The 22439-nt window shown below is 40.5% G+C and overlaps 1 protein-coding gene across 2 annotated transcripts in view; it reads left to right on the top strand.

Moving 5' to 3' along the window:
• The first annotated feature begins 583 nt into the window (after nucleotides 1-583).
• LOC140734685 (glutamine--fructose-6-phosphate aminotransferase [isomerizing] 1) overlaps nucleotides 584-22439 on the top strand; it is a 96063-nt gene continuing 74207 nt past the window's right edge. For both annotated transcript variants that reach the window (XM_073058992.1, XM_073058985.1), the window contains exon 1: nucleotides 584-692. In XM_073058992.1, coding sequence (XP_072915093.1) covers nucleotides 686-692 — 7 coding nt within the window. In that variant the 5' untranslated portion in view covers nucleotides 584-685. The remainder of the gene's footprint in view (nucleotides 693-22439) is intronic.

The raw sequence follows: 22439 nt of genomic DNA, 5'->3' as shown, positions 1-22439 counted from the left end.
CTTCATCCGTCTTCACAGCCAATGAGTTTTAAGTAACTTGGTCCGCCTGTTCCACCATTGAGGTCTTGGTTGGATTGTTCTTTGTCAGGGACCTCACCCTCGTCTTAACGCCCTATCAGGAGTATACCCCAGGATATCACTCTCAGGATCTCAGGACCACACAAGCTTCTCCACCACGACAAGGTGATAATCCACGAAGAAGATCATCTAGTAGTTGGTGAAGGTTTAATAATTGTGCCTACTTACCCCTCAAAAACTTAAAAGTTCTTGAGCAATTCCCTGCATGAGTGAACAATATGCTTGCTTCACGCTGTGGAATGACACCTCAGGGAATTATTCCATAATGGTGTGGTGTAATTTATAAAAGACTCTCTTTCATAAGGTTTATTCATTTTTAAATTGACGACATTGGATTGCTGAGAGTAGTAAGTTACCAATGGTCACTGCCTCCGCGTCATCCAGGACATCCTGGTGCCACGTCTCCAAAGGACACGTAAGAGCCACGCTCTTTTATCCCGCCCACTATTAGTGACAGTATCACAGACCAATCGGCTCCAGCTGGCGACGCTGACGTTATGTTGGGGAGGTGGCCAATGAAGGCGGGGGAAAGGGGCGGGAGTCGGCGCGGCTTCTCACTTTGGTGGCGGCGATCGGGGCGGTGTGTGTTGGAGGCAGAGCAGCGAGGATGTGCGGTGAGTGTCCGGGCCCCGCTCGGCAGGCGGCTGGAGACCGGACTCGGGCTCTGATGGCCGATGTTGGGGGTTAGCCAGATTCGGGAGTGGACCGGCATGCTGGCAGCGAGGGTCCCGGCCGCCGCCACTCAGAGCAGCACTACCTTTAACGGGGGGGAAAGAGGGAGGGCAAAGAACTTGGGATGCAGACAGGTTATATTCTTTAATATATTGTGTATTTTAATATATTTAATTCTCGTTATTTCGTGTACTCTCATTATATGTTGCATTTGGTTTCAATTTAATATGTACTTTAATTTAAGACTGCTTACAGCACTAGTTAGGCCACAGCTTGTTATCAGGTTCAGTTCTGGTTACCATATTATAGGAAAGGTATGACTGCACTGGAAAGGGAATTAATCAGGATGTTGCCAGCATAAGGAAAGACTATGAAGTGTTTAGGTAGGGTGTTAAATCATTTGAATAGAATCAAAGGCTGCATTTGAAATTCAATGAAGGAAATACTGCAGTTTGGACACTCCCAGGTTCCACAAATAAATGGTGACAAAAGATTGTACTTTCTAAATTGTGGCAGCTCAGTCATAAATATTAACTAGGTAACTTTCCTGTTCCTCTATTGTGTAATTATCTTTTAAACTCATTTGTGAGTTTAATTCAGATGGGGCCCTTGGTTTCATGCCTTTTCTAAAAGGTGGCAGTCTTGACAGTAAAACTATTAGATATGCCTAACACAGATGCTGTTCCCGGTGATATGCAAGGAAATGGTCTTTCTTGCATTAGAGGACCTTGTCCTCTCTGGTAGTTCTTTTCTCCTCTGTTGACTCATATAGCACTGCTGATCCCGCAGTCATTACTGAATTGATGGTGAACTTGACTTTGAGTGGTTTTGACTTAGTCTAGGGATTTGAGTGCAAAAATATACAGACTGATGTGCTCAAGCAATCCATAAAGAATCTTGTGCACTGAAGATGTCTTTTCAGTGAGCTGTTCAACTGAGTTCTGACAAGTGAAAATAAAAGATTAATGACACAAATCAAAAGCAAGGAATACATTCAGTAGCCACTTTACCTAATAAAGTGGCTGTTGAGTGTATGTTCCTGGTTCCTTCCACTTCAAAGTTTGACGTGTGCTCAGAGATGCTCTTCTGCTGTAACTTGTGGTTATTTGAGTTACTGTCACCCTCCTGTCAGCTTGAAACAGTTTGGCCCTCTGACCTCCCTCATTAGCAAGGCATTTTAGCCCATAGAACTGTCACTCACTGGAAGTTTTTTGTTTTTTTGTACCATTCCCTGGAGACTGTGCGTGAAAATCCCAGGAGATCAGCAGTTTGTGAGACACTCAAGCCACCCCGAATGGCGCCAACCATCATTTCACCGTCAAAGTCACTTAGATCACATTTCTTCTCCCATTCTGATGTTTGGTCTGAACAACAACTGAACCTCTCGACCATGTCTTTATACATTGAGTTGCTTCCACATGATTGGCTGATTACATATTTGAATTAATGAGCAGGTGTACCAAATAAAGTGGCCACTGAGTGTATATTCACCATGTCTTGATCAGTAATTTTCAAGTATAATGTAAATGTTACTAAATTGATGTTAGTGGCAGCTTTTTGTCCAAACTGTCCGCTATGCTTCCTGTACTGTAATAATGAATGTACTCAAAGTTGGGTGTAAAAAATATGGGGGGTGGGGAACTGACACTGTTAAATGCTGTTTAAAACCAATTTTCTAGCCACCTTTTTCAAATTTTAATTAACTTGCATATTTCTAATCAGTGTTGTCAGTTTGCAGATTTCATGGTAGGAATTTATAAAATGGGTGCTGATTATTGGGTGGCATTACAGTACCGGGTTCAGTTCTTGCCGCTGCCTGTAAGGAGTTTGTACACTTTCCCCGTGACCACGTCAGGTGTTTCCTCTGGGTGCTCTGGTTTCCTCCCACAGTCCAAAAACATAGCGGTTGGTAGGATAATTGGTCATTGTAAGTTGTCCAGTGAGTAGGCTAGGATTAAATTGGGAGATTGCCAGGCTACGTGACTCAAAGGGTCATTCCAGTTTCTCACTCTATCTCAAATAAATAAATTTTTGTCAGGTCTTATACAGGCAAGTCGGACTGTTTTATAGTTGAAGTGTTTTGAATCATGAATCCCACGTTAGCCAACGAAGAACAATCAAGGACTGTTGAGTAAATGCAGTCCATGCTTTGGAGCCAGGAGTGTGGAAATTTCTTGTATTCCCATGTTACTAAATCATCGTTGACCTGTGAAATCAATCTTTCATTGTTCTCTCAAACTGATAATTTAGCCATTTTTTTGCAATTGACCAGAAGCATTGTCTCTTTAGGGAATTTTAAAGTACGAAACTTGAAATTGCTGCCAATCTGACAAATGTGAATCGTGTTTCACAAATTAAAATTGCAAAATTATTCAATTTTAGGCACAGACTGAAATTCGCAAGGAATCGGCCTTCATTAACTACGGTACTCTGCTTTTGTCTCAGCTGGGACTTCTGAAATGCAGTGAATTGAGAGCAAAAAGAAGTTTAGAGTTGGTTTATTAAATTGGGTTTAATAATATCAGCTGCTTGGTGATCCACTAGTGAATGGATCTCTCTGTATGTGGTACATATCTTCATACACATGCTTGTTCCAGATGACTGGAACATCAGAATCAGATTTAATGTCTCCGGCATATGCTACGAAATTTGTTAACTTAGTGGCAGCAGTACAATGCAACACATGATAATATAGAAAAAATAATTACAGTAAGTATATATGTATATTAAATAGTTAAATATTAAAAATAATATTAAAAAGATATTATGATTGGAAGTTAAGACCCAGCCTCATATTTCAACCATATGAATAGTTTCATTTACTTTACAACTTTCCCCTCTTTAATAACTACCATTTCTGGCCTGGAAGCTGATTTTTGCTCATTGGTGTGTCATCATTCGAGAACTGAAATACTTTTACATTTTGCATTAATATTGAAGTACAACTGTTCAGGAATTCATTTATTTGTCACAGTCAATGAATCCATTCTCAGCAAAAGATAATGCTAAGTGCAGTTCCAATCTAGGCTGTCAACTCTTCCCCAAAAATAAAATAAAGACTGCTTTAAATAATAATAAACAGGTCAGACTGCATCTGCAGAGAGGGAACCAGTTGATGCTTGAGGTTGAAGAAGTTGCCACAGGAATGGAGAGGTTCGAAAGTAACCAGTTTTTAACATTCAGAGAAAACAAGATAGAGTAAGGAACTCATTTGATTTCTAGCTTTTCCCAGTACTGAGTAAAGGCCTGGAAATATTAACTGTCACTCCTCACAGATTTTGGACTTTCTGAGTTTTTCTAGCATTTTATTTCAGGTTACTGGGATCTGCAATACTTTGCTTTTGGATTACTCCTCTGCAGAATTTCCTCTCGATTCCTGCAAGTATGAGCTATCCTTTTAGGCACCAATTTTAGTGACACAGTCAAGTCAGTTCTGTATAGTTGGCCCACATCCACTAGGAAATTTGCTCAAGACTACCCAGTCTCACCAGTAAGAGGGAATCTTTGTCTCAGTTGTGTGGCGTGCATTCAACTCTAATTCCCAGTGGTGAAAGCATAGTGTGCTGATCCACCATATGATGTAGTACTTTGCAGCAGTTTAATTCAGTACCACTCAATAGTCCTTGTCTTCCAGGGTCTCTGTCTGAGGTGATAACTTTAGGCAAGACAGCTGAGTAAGGCTTGGCTTTGTTTCCATTATAAAGTTTCTCTGAACCTCTCTATACCCACAGTTTATTTTCATATTAACTCACAACACAATGAGGCTATTAAGCCCACCAAGTCCATGCCTTGCAATCCTGTTCTCCCCTTAATTTGTCCTATAAATTACATCCATCATCTCCCACCACAAAATTAATGAGCATCAGATTTATTATCAGTGACTTAGATAGAACATAGAAATCTACAGCACATTACAGGCCTTTCGGTCCACAATGTTCTACCAACCATGTAACCTACTCTAGAAACTACCTAAAATTTTCCTACCGCTTAGCCCTCTATTTTTCTAAGCTCCATGTACCTATCTAAGGATCTCTTAAAAGACCCTATTGTATCCGCCTCTACCGCCATTGCTGGCAGTGCATTCCATGCACTCACCACTCTCTGTGTGGAAAAACTTAGCTTGACATTCCACTTGTGCCTACTTCAAAGCACCTTAAAGTTATGCCCCCTCGTGTTATCCACTTCAGCCCTGGGTAAAAGTCTCTGCCTGTCCACATGATCAATGCCTCTCATCATCTTATACACCTCTATCAGGTCACCTCTCATCCTCCGTCACCGTAAGGAGAAAAGGCAAAGTTCACTCAACCTATTCTCATAAGGCATGCTGTACAATTCAGGCAACATCCTTGTAAATCTTCTCTGCACTCTCTCTATAGTATCCACCTCCCTTACGTAGTGAGGTGACCAGTACTGAACACAGTACTCCAAGTGGGGTCTAACCAAGATGATGTGAAATTTGTTGTTCTGCAGAAGCAGGAAGGTGAAAAGACATGAAATTGCTATAAATTACAAAAATAATTGAAGTTCAAGTCCAAACTCAAGTTTATTGTCCTTCACCGTTGTACATGTACATCGCAAAATGAAACAAGATTTCTCCGGAACAAGTTGCACGACACAATACATATAATGCATGCACAACACATAAAAATAGTATGACCACAATTAAATGAACAAATAATGAAATGTATGCATGCCAGAAGATTGACATTTAACATAAGGTGTATTTATACCACAAGTTTAAGAAATGAACGGTAGGCCACTGTTGGAGCTTCATAAGTGATGAGACCTGGCATGGTCTCGGGAAGAAGCCATTTCCCACCCAGTCAGTCCTTGTTCTAATGCTAAGGTGCCTACTGCGTGATGGTAGGGTCAAAAAGATTGTGGGGCGATAGCCCATAAAGCATAGAAGCAGAATTAGGCCATTTGGCCCATCGAGTCTGCTCTGCCATTTCTTCACGGCTGATCCATTGTCCTTCTCAACCACATTCTCCTTCCTTCTCCCCGTAACATTTCACTTCTTGACTAATCAAGAACCTGTCAACCTCCACCTTAAATACACCTGTTGACCTGGTCTGTGCAGCCACCTGTGGCAATGAATTCCACAAATTCATCACCTTCCGGCTAAAGAAATTCCTCCTTATCTCTGTTCTAAATGGCCATCCCCCTATTCCAGCGGTTGGTTCCCAACCCTTTTTTATGCCATGGACTAATACCATTAAGTGAGAGGTCCATGAACACTAGGTTGGAATCCCTGCTCTATTCTGAGGCTGTGCTCTCTGGTGCTAAACTCTTCTGCCATAGGAAACATCCTCTTCACATCCATTCTATCTAGGCCTTTCAACGATATCCTTTGTCATTCTTCTAAATTCCAACGAGTACAAGGTCATCAAACTCTCCTCATATGATAACACTCATTCTTGTGAGCCGCCTCTGAACCCTCTCCAATGTCAGCACATCATTTCTTAAATTGTGGTGGCATCCGTTAGTCTCGCGAGACCATGTGTCTGTGCCTGGAAAGTCTTGTCCATGTTGTGTCGTCACAGTGAGGTGATGCTGGAGTGTCCCCTCCAGGGCGCAGGCCTGGGCAAGGTTGTATGGAAGAGCGGCAGTTGCCCAAGCAGCAAGTCCCCCCTCTCCACACCACCGATGTGGAGAATCGGTCCTTGGAAGGGCAAGGGCCGATACAGCTTGGCACCAGTGACGTCGCAGGAGTTGCCAGAGCGAAGTTGAAGGCAATGTCGGACTGCCTTGGGGACTCCAGTTCCGGATTTGTCCTCTGGGTTTACTCCCGAAGCCGTTCCCATGAGTGGGTATGGCTGCAAGGCAGCGGAGGTTTGAAATCAGAGTTTTTGTTCTCTTAGATGGACTGACAAGCTCCATCTACCCAAACTTTCTTAAATAAGGGGCCCAAACCGGCTCACAAAACTCCAAGTGTGGTCTGGCCAATGCCTTATAAAGCCTCAGCATTACATCCTTGCTTTTATATTCTAGTCCTCTCAAAATGAATGCTAACATTGCATTTGCCTTCCGCACCAGCTCAACCTGTAAGTCAAACTGCATGACGACTCCTAACCTCTTTGCACCTCAGATTTTTGAATTTTCTCCCCATTTGGAAAATAGTCTACACTTTTATTCTTTCTGCTGAATTGCATGAACGTACTTTTCCTGACACTATATTCCATCTTCCACTTCTTTCTGCTTTTTCTCCTAACATGTCAAAATCCTTCTGCGGCCTCCCTGCTTCCTCAACACAACTGGGCCCTCCACCTATCTTCATATCATACACAAACTTGGCCACAAAGTCATAATCCTGGACTTCCTGTCAGAATGCTGGCAGGTGGTAAGAGTGGGCTCCCTCACCTCTGCCCATCTGACCCTCAACACAGGTGCCCCTCAGGACTGTGTCCTAAGCCCCCTCCTTTACGTTCTGTATACCCATGACTGTGTCGCCACCCACAGTTCCAATTTGCTGACGACACTACACTGATTGGCCTAATCTCATGTAATAATGAGGCAGTCTATAGAGAAGAAGTCATCACCTGACACAGTGATGTCAAGAAAACAACTCCCTCAATGTCGCAAAAACAAAGGAGCTGTTTGTGGACTACAGGAGGAATGGAGGCAGGCAAACTCTTTTGACGTCAGTGGATCTGGGGTTGAGAAGGTAAACAGCTTTAAGTTCCTCAGCATACACATTACCGAGGATCTCACGAGGTTTGTACATACCGATTGTGTGGTGAAAAAGGCACAGCAGTGTCTTTCACCTCAGACAGTGGGAGAAGTTTGGTATGGGCTCCCAAATCCTAAGAACTTTCTACAGGGGCACAATTGAGAAGATCCCGATTGGCTGCATCACTGCCTGGTATGGGGACTGTACTTCCCTCAATCGCAGGACTTTGCAGAGAGTGGTGCGGACAGCCCAGTGCATCTGTAGATGTGAGCTTCCCACTACTCAGGACATTTACAAAGACAGGTGTGTAAAAAGGGCCCGAGGGATCATTGGGAATCCAAGTCACCCTAACCACAAGCTGTTCCAGCTGCTATCCGGGAAACGGTACCGCAGCATAAAAGCCAGGACCAACAGGCTCTGGGACAGCTTCTTCCACCAGATCATCAGACTGCTTAATTTATGCTGATATATTTGTACTTCTATGTTATAATGACTGTCCTGTTGCACATACTCTTTATTATAAATGACTATAAATTGCACATTGCACATTTAGACAGATGTAACATAAAGATTTTTTACTCCTTGTGTATATGAAGTATGTAAGTGATGAAGTCATTTCAATTCAATTCAATTCTAAATCATTGACGTATAATATAAAAAAGAAGTGGTCCCAACACCAATGCCTGTGGAGCACCACTAGTTACTGGCAGCCAATGAGAAAAGGCTCTTTATTCCCACTCTTTGCCTCCTTTAACCATGCTAGTATCAGCCGCATGTACGGCACCTTGTCAAAAGCTTCTTGAAAATCTATATACACAATATCCACTGATTCTTTGTTGTTTTATCCTGCTAATTATTTCCTCAAAGAATTCCAACAGATTTGTAAGGCAAGATTTTTCCTTTAGGAAACCATGCTGACTTTACCGTATTTTGTCATGTGCCTCCAAGAACCCTGAGACCTCATCCTTAACATCTATTCCAACTTCTTCCCAACTAGTGAGGTCAGGCTTACTGGCCTATGATTTCCTTTCTTCTGCTTCCCTCCCTTGAAGAGTGGAATAACATTTGCAATTTTCCAGTCCTCCAATCCATGCCAGAATCTTGTGATTCGTGAAAGGTCATTACTGATGCCTCAGTAATCTCTTTCAGAACCCTGGGGTATAGTCCATCTGTTCCAGGTGACGTGCCTACCTTCAGACCTTTCAGCTTCCAAGCACCTTCTCCCTTGTAATAGCAACTCATGCCCCTGACACATTTGAACTTCAGGTGTCTACCATGGAGAAGATGAATGCAAAATACTTGCTCAGTTTGTCTGCCACTTCCTTGCCATCATAATTTTCTAGTAGTTTGATACCTACTCTCACCTCTCTTTTACACTATATATTTTTAAAAACTTTTGCTATACTTTTTGATATTATTGATTAGCTTAGTTTCATATTTCATCTTTTTGCTCCTAATGGCTTTTTAGTTGCCTTCTGTTGATTTTTAAAAGCTTCCCTGTCCTCTAACTTCCCACTAACTTTTGCTCTATTATGTGCTCTTTCTCTTTTACTTTTATGTTGTTTTTGACTTTCTTTGCATCATCTCACGGTTGCATCATCTTACCTTTAGAGTACTTCTATTTTTCTGGAATGCATCTATTGTGCACCTTCCGAATTGCTCCCAGAAACTCCAGCCATTGCTGTTTTGCCATCATCCCTGCTAGTGTCCCCTTCCTGTCAACTTTGGCCAGCTCCTTTTACATCACTCTATAATTCTCTTCACTCCATTGTAATTATATCTAATTTTAGCTTCTCCCCTCTTAAATTGCAGGGTGAATTCTATCATGTTATGATCACTGCCTCCTAAGGGCTCCTTTACCTTAAACTTCCTAATCAAAGCCGGTTCATTACACAGTACTCAATCTAGAATAACCTTTCCCCTCGTGGGCTCAACCACATGCTGGTCTAAAAGGTCATCTTGTAGGTATTCTACAAATTCTCTCTCTTTGGATCTAGCACCAACATAATTTTCCTAATCTTGCTGCATATTGAAATTCCCCCCATGGCTGTCGTAACATTGCCCTTTTGACATGTGTTTTCTATCTCCAGTTGTAATTTGTAGCCCACATCATGGCTAATGTTTGGAGGCTTGTATACAACTCACATCAGGGTCTTTTACCCTTGTAGTTTCTTAACTGTATCCATAAATAATCTACATCTTCCAATTCTACAGCAGCTCTTGCTAAGGATTTGATTTCATTTTTTTTTTTACAAGCAGAACCACTGCAACCCCTCTGCCTGCCTGCCCGTCCTTTTGATACAATATGTATCCTTGGATGTTAAACTCTCAGCTAAAATATTCTTCCAGTCATGACTCAATTATGTCCACAACGTCATACCTGCTAATCTTTAACTGTGCTACAAGGTTATTTACCTTATTCCATACCTGGTATGCATTCAAATATAACACCTTCAGTTCTGTATTCGTCATCCTTTTCGATTTTTGCCTCCATCTTACAATGCAATTCATTCTACTGACTGCAATTTTGCCGTGTCATTTGCCTGGCCTCTTGATAGTATCACTACACCCTGCATCAGCCAGGTCCTCCTATTCTTAGTCTCACTAGCATGTGGCACCGGCAGCAACCCAGGGTTTACCTTGGTGGTCCCGCTTTTCAGCTTTCTACCCAACTCCCTAAATTCTCTCTTCAGGACCGCCTCCTCTTTCCTACCAATGTTATTGGTTCTAATATGTACCAAGTCTTTTGCCTGTTCCCCCTTAAGAATGCTGTGGACCCAATTTGTGATCCTGACACCCGGGAGGCAACGTACCATCCGGGTGTCTCTTTCACGTCTACAGAATCTCATGTCCACTCCTCTAATGTTAACTATCCTGCCAGGCAAGGCTACATCTCTGGAAAGAGAAAGAGTTTCTCTTATCAGATATCCCTTATCATAATTGGGGCTATGAAAACAAGTTAGCTGTAAGATGCGGGGAGGGTGGGGAAGATACAGGAAGAACATTGGAAGCAGCTGTGATACGGTGTGATAAGAATTGTCTGGGTAATTCCAACATGTACGGGCCATCTGCTTTATAGATTAATAAGAGTAATTAGAGAGTGATGGGGGGGAACGTATAAAAGTAGTGTAATGTAGTCAAGAGTAGTTGCGGAACCCTAGAGCCAACAGGTGATTCAATACCCGGCAGTTCTGTCCCTTCACCCAGTCATTTGTATAAACTAGAAAGTTGAAACCTTATCACCGATCTCCTTTGCACATGGCTGGTTACACCTTAACATCCGTATTATGCCAATTCTCTCTTCCCTGTTCACCCCTTTCCCACCCCCCCAATCCATGTCTGTTACCTCCTACTTCATGAGCTTTTAAGTTCCACATTGCTAAACTTTACAGAATGGCCATTGGATATTTAAAGTTCATAGTTAAAAGTAAATTTATCATCGAAGTACATATATGTCACCAGATATAAGCCTGAGATTCATTTTCTTGTCACCAGATATAAGCCTGAGATTCATTTTCATACTCAACAAATCTATAGAATAGTAACTGCAGGATCAATGAAAGATCAACCAGAGTGTAGAAGACAAACTGTGCAAATATAAATAAATAGCGAGAACATGAGATAAAAAGTTTTTAAAGTGAGATCATTGGTTGTGGGAACATCACAATGTTGGGGGAAGTGAGTGTAGTTATCCCCTTTTATTCAAGAGCCTGATGGTTGAGGGGTAGTAACTGAGTCCTGAAGCTCTTGTACTTCCTTCCTGATGGCAACAGCGAGAAGAGCATGACCTGGGTGGTGGGGATCTTTTGATGATGGATGCTGCTTTCCTGTGACCGCGTTTCATGTATTTAAGTATAATCATTGAGTTACGTAGCATGGAAATAGACCATTTGGCTTAACATATCCATGCTGACATATCCTTTCCTGAGCAAGTCCTACTTACCTGCGTTTGGTCCATATTCCTCCAAACCTTACCTACCCATAGTCTATTGAACACTTCCCTTTTTTCCATAGCATGTCATAGAAGAACTACAATAGGTTACATGTGATTTCCTTATAATAATGCAATGTCGATTTTGCTTAGTTATCTTGAAATTGTATTACTGCCTTGCTATAAACATTTTTGATGATACCTTCCAGCCCTCTCCTTATCAAGATGTTAAAATAATGTGTCTGTTGTTGCCTGTATCCATCCCTTTTTTAAAATATAGGAGTTAGATTTGTTCTTTTCCAGTAGTGGAACCTTCACTGAATCTATGATTTTGGAAATTTAAAACCAATTGTGCATCAGTCATCCCATAGCCATTTCTTTCTTTCTATCTATCTATCTATCTATATTTATTGAGATAAGGCATGAAATAGACCCTTCCGGCCTTTCAAGCCTTGCCACCCAGCAATCCCCTGATTTAATCCCAGCCTGATCATGGGACAATTAACCTACCAACCGGTACTACTTTGGATTGTGGGAGGAAACTGGAGCATCTGGAGGAAGCCCACATGGTCATGGAGGGAGCATACAAGCTCCTTACAGGCAGTAATGGGAATGAGAGCGGGTATTATCTGTCAGGGCTCTGGGACTGGTTGATCCAAACCTTCAGTAATTTGTTCTGTTCTACTTTGCTGCTGAATTGTACTTTGCTCATTCCTTCATCCTAGATACTGATTTACAGCTTCTTTTGGGAAGTTACCTGTATCTTTTGTAGTGACGGTGGTTACAAAATGCCCTTTTAATTAATTCTGCATTATTTTTTGAGACTCATTTGCTTATAGGATAATTTGTTAACATTTTAAATAGAAACTCATGCTCTCTGATTTTATATTTGTAGCCCTCTCAGAATAGTATAGAACTTTATTGTTGTTGCTCAAGCAATGAAATTGTGGTGCTACTCCAGTCCGTACAAAACAGATTTACAATGCATGTGGTATGGTTTAATTAAAGAAAAAATCCCTTATTTGCATGCAACGAGTGACTTTCAGAGTCCATAGCACCCAAAGGCCATTGGCAAGCTGGGGTGTAGCATTACTCAGCTGCACAATAGCAGTTGTACTCATTCCTTTTGTTCATATTCTGCCTAATTTGCCATTCATCATTAGATGATTGATGGCATGTGTGGCTGGTATTTGTACACATTTATGTGTTTTGACGTGATCTTTGTGCTTTGACACCGCTGACATTTTTAGTTGACAGTAAATGTGCCTCCCCAGAGAATTTGTTTTCTTTCTCTTGGAAGTTATCTATGTACTTTGTAAGATTCCAACACTGAATTTCAATGTACTGATTCCCTAATAGTCAAGTCAAGTCAACTTTTATTGTCATTTCGTCCATAACTGCTGGTACAATGCATAATAAAAATGAGACAACGTTTTTCAGGACCATGGTTTACATGACACAGTACAAAAAAACTAGACTGAACTACGTAATAAAAAAAACAGAGAAAGCTATACTAGACTACAGACCTACACTGGACTGCATAAAGTGCACAAAAACAGTGCAGGCATTATAATAAATAATAAACAGGACAGTGGGGTAAGGTGTCAGTCCAGGATTCGGGTATTGAGGAGTCTGATAGCTTGAGGGAAGAAACTGTTATATAGTCTGGTCGTAAGAGCCCGAATGCTTCGGAGCCTTTTCCCAGATGGCAGGAGGGAGAAGAGTTTGTATGAGGGGTGCATGGGGTCCTTCATAATGCTGTTTCCTTTGCGGATGCAGCGTGTAGTGTAAATATCCGTGATGGCAGGAAGAGAGACCCCGATTATCTTCTCAGCTGACCTCACTATCCGCTGCAGGGTCTTGCGATCCGAGATGGTGCAATTTCCGAACCAGGCAGTGATGCATTCTGCTCTTTAAGATTAATCTTTAATAGATTCTGCTCTTTAAGGTTAGTCCCTAACTATTCTTCCATTTCACTTCAGCTGTCCTAATGATCATTGTGGGACATTTTTATTCTCCCGTTCATCATTTAGCTCATTATCATTTTTTTATTCAACATTTTTATTTTATTATGTCACACTCTTGGGCAAATTTTGCTGCAAAACACCCATTAAAATCATATTTTGTAATTCATATTATTCAGTTGTGTGGTTCATAACAAGGTTGTGCATTTACCTGATTGGTAACGTTTAAGGGAGTAGTTGAGGCTATTTGTATTCCAGAGAAAGCAAGACAAAATCAGAGGAGGGATTGGAGGATCAGGATAATGTTTAGATGAATGGGCTTGAGTGAAATTAAAATGCTAATGTTGAGTAGTTAGAACAAAAAGCATATTTATTGATATTATACTACATTAGAGAACTGCACTGTGCTCTAGCTTTTAATAAAAACACATTGTGAAGGTGGTATCCAATAGACTCAACAAGACGTGAGAAGACCCTGATTCCTTCTGCAGTTTAATTTAGTTAATTTACAAAGTTAATTTCTGTTTCATGTTGAGGAATGCGAGGGGTGTGAGGTGAATTATAATATTATTTTTCTCCGTTTGTGAGAAGTCTGGTGACCAGTTGATGCTCTTTGAAGCTTGACTTTGATCCAGGGTTCCTTGAATGGCAAAACCAGTCATGACAGAATCATTGACTGTTGACTAACCAAGGAGGGCATCAGCAATTTTAAGAGGAATCGCCAACTTTGAGGAAAAATGAACTTGCCGCAATGTTTTTTTAATACTTGTACCATTGTATATACATTAAAGTTTTAATAGGTTCTGCCCTTTTCTTGATATTGAAGGTCAGTAATGGTTAGAAATGATTGGTTTTCTGTTCAACAAGTCATTCTGTACAGAAACAAGCCCTTCCATTCAAGACACCTGTTGAAGCTAGTGCCTTTAACTGGGTTTGGCCCATGTTCTTCTTAACCTTTCCAATTCATATACCTGCCCAGTACCTTTAAAATAGTAATGCACCTGCCTCAACTACTTCCTCTGGTTACACACACAAAATGCTGGAGGAAACAGTAGATGTTTACTCTTTTCTGTAGATGCTGCCTAGCCTGCTGAGTTCCTCCAGCATTTTGTGTGTGTTGCTTGGATTTCCAGCATCTGCTGATTTTCTCATGTTTGTACTTCCTCTAGCCATCTCCTCTTTGCTGACAATCAACACAAGCATACTTCAAGGATGTGTGCTAAGTCCACTGCTGTACTTTCTCTGTACCTATTACCTGTGGTTAGGCACAGTGCAAATACCATCTATGAATTCTTCGATGACACGAAGATGGTGACAAGTCATGCAGGAATGGGATAGATTGGCTGGTTGGGTGGTAACGCAACAACTTTGTACTGGTTGCCAGTAAGACCAAGGAATTGATTGTGGACTTCAGGAAAGGGAAGTCAAGAGAACACACGCCAGTCCTCATCGAGGGATTAGAAGCAGAAACGGTGAGCAGTTTCAATATGCTGGGGCCAACATATTGATGCAATTATGAAGAAGGCACACCATCAGCTATATTTCATTAGAAGCTTGAAGAGATTTGATTTGTCACAATGACTAACAAAAGATCTGCTGTCAGGTTCTCAGTAAATCTCTCTCTTATTATGCCCTCTCACTCTGAATTCACTACTCCACTATGTATATGGCTGTTGAAATTTGGATTTAGCTAATACTGACTTTTAGAAAGACTAGTCTAATTTTATTTTAACTTTTTTTTTCTAATTGCAAGTATGCTTACCTTTTATATAGATTCTTTCCATCATACTTTTCAGCTGTGCATTATTGTTTGGGGTGGGTATGGTGCAAGAAAAATAACACTTCCTGGTAAAATATTTGTATAGTTAAGTCAATAACCTTGCATCTTGACGTTATTAATTGGGAACCAGTTTTACTCCCTCCTCCCCACATCCTGCTAGGTCAAAATCCTTTGACATTTTCAATATTTCTATTAGTTCTGCCCTTAAGCTCTGGGTGAAAGAAAATAGTCCACACTTCTATAATATTTTTGTATATATATTAATGTTTGAAGGCATTGTTAACAATTTGAGAGTATTAACTTCTCCCCTTTATGCATTGCTTTGAGAATTGGTAATTCACCAAAAGACGCTTGCAAATTTCTACAGATGTGCCATGGAGAGCATTCTAACTGGTTGCACCACTGTCTGGTATTGAAGGGCCACCTCACAGGATTGAAAAAAGCATCAGAAACTGCAAAAAAGCTGTAAGCTCAGCCAGCTCCATTTTGGGCACTAGATTCCCCACCATCCAGGGCACCTTCAAAAGGCAATGCCTCAAAAATGTGGCATCCATCATTAAGGGCCCCCATCATCTACATGCTACTTCTCATTACTACCATCAAGGAGAAGGTACAGGTGCCTGAAGACACATGCTCAGCATTTCTTCCCCTCCACCATCAGATTTCTGAATGGAGAATGAACCCATGAACACTACCTCAGTATTTTTTCCTCTCAGTTTGCACTACTTATTTAATATAAATTTTCTTTTTTATAAATATTTATTGTACTTTACAGTTTTTATTACTATGTATTGCAATGTACTGATGCTGCAAAACTACTGTGTGTGTGTGTGTGTGTGTGTGTGTGTCTTGCTTTTCCATCTATTTACATACTGTCGGCAAATTTGGACACCTTGCATAGTGATCTTTCCTCCAGGTCATTGATGTTAGAAATAATCAAATGCAGGCCAAGAATTGCTCCTTGCGATACTCACTATTATCTCTTTCCAGTCTGAAAGGGGCCTTTTGTTCCAATTCTGTTCGATGAAACAGCCAGTTTTCAATCCTTCTCTAATACCATCAGCTTTGAATTTCTGCACCACCTTTATGAGGCATTTTGTCAGATGGCTTTTAGAAATCCCAAAAACTACAGCTACAGGCTCTTCTTAAACAACGCTCTCTGTCACATCCTCAAGGAACTTAAGTAAATTTGTCCAATATAACTCATCATTATCATCATATTGACTAGATTTAATTTCCTAAATAATACATATTTTACTCTTTGATTCACTCTAGCATCTTACCAAAAATGGCTGTTAAGCTAATGGACAATGTGAAGGCCGATAATTTCAGGATGTACATCGCATACATTTCTCTGAAGTTAAATGGAACTATTGAACTATTGGATCTATAGTAACCCACCATCTGACTTCCTCATTTTTACAAGGGAGTCACATAGTCTGTTACCCAACCTCCTGGAATTTAGTGAGTTAAAAGTTTCAACCAATGTGCCCACTACCCTGCAGCCAGCCTTTACACTGTATAAATGTGTGTTCATTCAGACTTTTTCTGGAATTTTTGTAGGTTGTTCCATCCAATTTATCTATTAGTCTTGGGACAATGGTTTAATTCTGAATAATTTTATTTTACTTTTCAAATCCATTCATAGGCCACTCCCTGAGCTGTAAACTCCACCAGTGTTACAAACTAGCAAACCCTCTGTACTCTTCCTATTCTGCTATTGCTCATCTGATTTTACGCACTGTATGTGAGCTATTGTGACTTGCTGAAAAATCTCTAAACTCAATTCCCTCGCTAAATTTTTCCATCTATTTACATCTCTGTTCTGTTGCACCTGGAAAAGTATGTTCTTGACCAAGCTTATAGACATTTATATATTTTATTTGTTTATTTAACAATACAGCACAGGCCCTTCTGGCCCTTTGAGGCTTTCCACCTCACCAACCCCTGACAATTCCGATTAACCCTAACCTCTTCATGGGATATTTACCTGGAACATTTTTGCTGATTGGAATTTGTCTGTTATTGTCACATGAAAAGCTTTTCTTGCATGCTGTTCCTACAGATTAAATCATTACACAGTGCGTTTGGGTACGTAGTGCAAGGTAAAACATTCACAGGATGCAGAATAAAGTGCAACGACCACAGAGAAAGTGCAGTGCAGATAGACAAAAAGTGCAAGGTCATAATGAGATAGATTGTGAAGTCAAGAGTCCATCTTATCATATCAGGGAACTATTTAATAGTCTTAGAACAGGGTAGTAGCTGTCCTGATAGTATATGCTTTAGGCTTTTGTGTATTCTTCCCGATAGAAGAGCGGAGAAGAGTAAGTGGTGTCTTTAATTATGTTGTCCACTTTGCTGAGGCAGCAAGAAGTATAGTTAGAGTCTGTGGAGGGGAGGTTGCTTTCTATGATGTGCTGAACTTTGTACACAACGGTCTGCAGTTTCTTGCAGTCTTGTGCAGAGTAATTGATATACCAAGACATGCATCCAGATTGATGTTTTCTATGGTGCATCAATATTCTTATGTTATTGTGTGCATGGGCATTCATGAAGCTAAACTTGAAACACAGCAACTTACTGATTTAGGAGCAAAGCTGCGAGTTCCGAGATTGCAGCTCAGAAGCAAATGTAAAATTCAGAATCGGGTTTATTACTGTATATTGTGAAACTTGTTTTCTGGTAGCAGTACAGTGCAATTAAAAAAAAAACACCTACAAGTTACGATAAGAATATGTATAAAAAGTGCAAAGAAAGATTAAAATAGTGAGTTAATGTTAATAGGTTCATGGACCATTGAGAAATCTGATAGCAGATGGAAGAAGCTATCACTGAAACGTTGTGTATGTCTTCAGGCTCTGTTTCTCTTCCTCGATGGTAGTAATGAGAAGAGGGTATGTACTGGATGGTGAGGGCCGTCTACGTGGGATATTGCCTTTTTGAGGCATCGTCTTTTGACGAGGTCCTTTATGGTAGTGGAACTGGCTAAGTGTACACGCCTCCTCAGTTTTTTTCCAGTCCTGTGCATTGGTGCCTTCATACCGGATGGTAATTCAGTCCGTCAAAGTACTCTCCAATGGTACACCTGCAGAAACTTTTTCAAGTTTTAACTTTGGTTTATGTCAAAGTTACCCTTTTAGATAGAAAATCCACCTTTCTGCTTACGTAACAGTTGTGTATGGTGATGCTGTGACCCAGGGGTTCCTAAACTGGAGTCCACAGATGCCACACTTAATGGTAGGGGTCTGTGGTATAAAAAAGGTTGGGAGCCCCTGCTCTAACCTGTGAAAGTTGGAGATGATTGGCCTACCTCCTTGTAACCATGTTGACCATGCTAACCATGACCAACTGATTACTTACACAGAAATTGTTTATTTATTTAGTGATACAGAATGTGTTTATATTTATTTCTTTAGTGATACAGTGCAAAGTGGGCCCTCCCAGCTCCTTGAGCCATGTTGCCCCAGCAACCCCACAACTCCAATTAATTCTAACCTCATTATGGGACAATTTACAATGACCAATTAACCTATCCGTTACTTCTTTTGACTGTGGGAGGAAACCAGAGAAAACCCATGTAATTCCACAGTGAGGATGTGCAGAGACTCCTTACAGAATTGTGAACTCCGGAACACTCTGAACTGTAAAAGCGTTGCGCGAACTGCTACCCTACCATGGCATTCAACTGTCCTCCACTCTCTGGATTCTGTGAGAAATGATCTTGGGAGAAGCTGTATGAACAAGTAATTTGCTTCCTCTGCAAGGGGTTGCAAGGACTACAATGAAACTTGCAGTCTGCAAAAAAAAAACTCCATGATGTGAAGGGTGGAGGTTCAACCCTCACACAATGCCATCCACAGCAGTGATCTAGAATAGATTACTGCATAGATGCAAAGGTATTGCTCTGTGGAAAAAGGCTTGGGTCATCAATAATGATAACTTGTTTCTACATTCCTCAATTTACTGATTTCCCCCCCACCCCCTGCTCGTTATGCTGCATCTTAGATGCAAAATATAAGTTGGAAAAAGCAGAGCAGCTTCTGGAAATATTGATTCTGCTTGGTATAAAGTTAAGTAATGGGAAAATGTAGCTGAGAATCAAGTTAAGCTTTTAATGTTATTGCCCTAGCAAGCCGGACACAGACAACATATGTGGACTTTCAAAATGCTTGCTAGTAGTCTGACATAGTATTTTGGTTGGATCATTATTATGTTCATTGTGTTGTGTGCAGGCTTATGAGACAGATTTCAGACAGCAGGATGCAGGTGAATCTATATATAATAAGCCACTGCTGGAGATGATGCACACACAGTGCCTTTCAGAACCTCTGGATGGTTACTGAACTCACCTTGCAGCGTAATTGTCTGAAAGACATGGCAGCCAACTTCTGCAGAGAAAGGTACAAAAAATGTCATAATTGGTATATATGGGTAAATGAACAGCATAGGCATGATGGGCCAAAGGACCTGTTTCTGTGCTGTTTGACTCAGAACCAACTATGCTGCATCTGTGAATGCCCATTGTAGTCCGGGTTCAGACCCAGTAATGTGTACTGGGTTTGGCATTTGGTTTGCATTTCTTTTACTTGCATCTATCTCACAGACCCTTCCCAGTTTACTGAATTATTACTTAATCTGGCAATCAGCCCTTTTTAAATTTCTGGCACGAGCTCTATGTTATTTAATAAATTACATTTAATGTTTTTAGTGCAGGGCATACATTTTCAAAGACAAAACTCAGCAACATTCCTCAACCTGTAAGTCAGGCTCCAATGCTTTTCAGATTGATTATGAGACTACCACCATTCCATATTCTTCCACAGATCCATAGGAGTTAAATTGAGGGGAAGGCTGTGATGCAGCCTTGAAAAAGCACAGAGTGTCTTGAAAATCAAGAAAACTAGGGCTAGGGAAAGGATAGATGAATGTGCTTCTAAGCATAACAGGACAAAGTAACTATTAACAGCTAGTCCATAGCCTAAATTTCATTTTAATGCAATACCTACAATTTCGGGATATGATAGATTAACAGTGAGTTTACATCCCATGTCATTTAAATTCGAATGATAAAATCTGGATAAAATGAAAATTAGGCTCATTCTTGACAACCGTGAAACCTTCCAGCTGTCTTAAAAATCCATCTGGTTCACTGATGTCCTTAAGGGGAAGAAATCTGCTATCGTACTCAGCCTGACCTAATTTGTTATTCCACATCTACACTCAGTGGCCACTTTATTAGATACATGAGGTACCTAATAATGTTGCTGCTGAGTTTATCTGGGTGGTCTTCTGCTGCTGTTGTCCATCCACTTCAAAGTTCAACATCTGTATTCGGAGATGCTCTTTTGCACACCACTGTTGTAGTGCGTGGTTAATTGAATTACTGTCTCCTTCCTGTTAACTTAAACCAATCTGGCCATTCTCCTATGACCTCTCTCATTAACAAGGCATTTTTGCTTACAGAACTGCTGCTCTCTGGATTTTTTTTTTGCACCATTCTCTGTAAATTCTATGGACTGTTGTGTGTGAAAGTCCTAGGAGACCAGTCTGTGACATACTCAAACCACCCCGTCTGGCACCAACAATCATTCCATTGTCAGTCATTTTGATCACATTTCCATCCTGGTCTGATATTTGGTCTGACCAACAATGGAACCTCTTGCCCATGTCTGCATTGAGCTGCAGTCACATGATCAGCTGATTAGATATATGCATTAATGAGCAGGGGTATGTAATAAGGTGGCTACTGAGTGTATAATGTCATTGCATTCTCCATTCAGTGGCAACTCTGTACAGTTAACAAATGTCAGCAACATCAACAGCCTCCAAGTGACTAAATTTAAAAAAAAACAAATGAATACATTAATGACTAAGGATCCTCTGCTTTCCAAGCATATATGATGAATAAACTCTTCTCTGGCTTCCAGCGAGTACAAGTATTGATGATAACTGATGTTTCAATGACATACTCTGCCACCTTCTAGTCTGGTGTTATTTATACCCTTGTATATTCCCTTAAGCTGTGTGTATGTGCGTGCACACGTTTTTCAACCAGCACACAAAGGAAATTAATGTGCGCATGAAAGGTTAGTTACCTAAAATAATGTATTAATTAATAATTATACTTATTGAAAATAATCTTTTAGCTAAATGTTTCTGTTAACTAGTTAGTCGGTTTTTCAAACACCACAATGCACGTCACTAATTTACGTCACCTTGCCTTTCCTGTTTCAGTTTGTACAGCTGCATCACGGCGGCAGCCATCTTTGGCGGAAAGTGTTCATATTCGTAAAGTTTACAAAGATCTGTTTCAAATCCTGTAGATAGCTTACTAAGTTTTTATTGAAAATAATATTGATTCACTATGTTGAATTCAAAAAAAGCGAAGGGCGTGAAGCGCAAAGGAACTGCAAATTTGTTTAAAGTTGAATGGCTTAACAAAATAGTAGAAACTGCTACACCGAAAGCTCATGAGGTCATGAATGTTCAGCTATATGTTCATACATTTATGTACGATTCGGAAACTGGAGTTACCTGTTTGTATTGTCGTGATGCGAAAGTTGCTTGAGAATTTGCTAGTAGAAAGAAGTGGGATGATATTTGGAAACTTGACTTATTGAAGCGTCATTTGGCAAGTAAGTCGCATTTGGACAGTGTACAAAAGCTCAGGCAACAGAACCCATCATTACCCGTTACAGAAGTGCTACGCATGTTACGGTTGAGTGCAGATGAGCAAGAGTGAAAACGGTCAAACCCAGAGGAGATCAAAAAATGGGTAAATGCCAAAGACAGGAGAGAGAAAAAAATAACTGTGACTTAAATATGTATGTTATTTTGTTGTTATTCTGTGCAGTTTATGTTAAATATTTTGTAAACCTACATAAACTGGGCCATGTGTGCATTCAGTGCGCACATACTTCTGTCACAGGGAAAAAAAATTTGCACAACATAAGATTTTTGTGCACACTGACTACTAAAAATTAGAGGGAACATTGGCTTGTAGTCCGTCCCTCCTGATTGATTAGTCCTGATCCAATCAAGTTTCTACTGTCACACCTGGAATTCGATTGTAAACAAGGTGGGAGAGTGGAAGCCTGATCGGATGAAGACCAACCAATCAGGAGGGGTGGATTACAGGGGTATAAATAACACTGGACTAGACATGCGCAGGCATCATCCCTGAAGAAGATGGTAGAGTTTGTCATCGAAACATCAATTATAATCGTTACCTTTACCTGGCTGGATGCCCGAGAAGAGTTTATTCAACATCAGTAACTTATGTATAATGGAGTGATTTGCCTGTGGATACTAGTTAAGATCTTTTTAAAAGAGGCCACTTAA

Source organism: Hemitrygon akajei, chromosome 1 (assembly GCF_048418815.1).
Source record: "Hemitrygon akajei chromosome 1, sHemAka1.3, whole genome shotgun sequence".
Classification (NCBI taxonomy): Eukaryota; Metazoa; Chordata; class Chondrichthyes; order Myliobatiformes; family Dasyatidae; genus Hemitrygon; species Hemitrygon akajei.
Note: the sequence above shows the minus strand (reverse complement) of the source record. Positions and strands in the feature narration are given on the sequence as shown.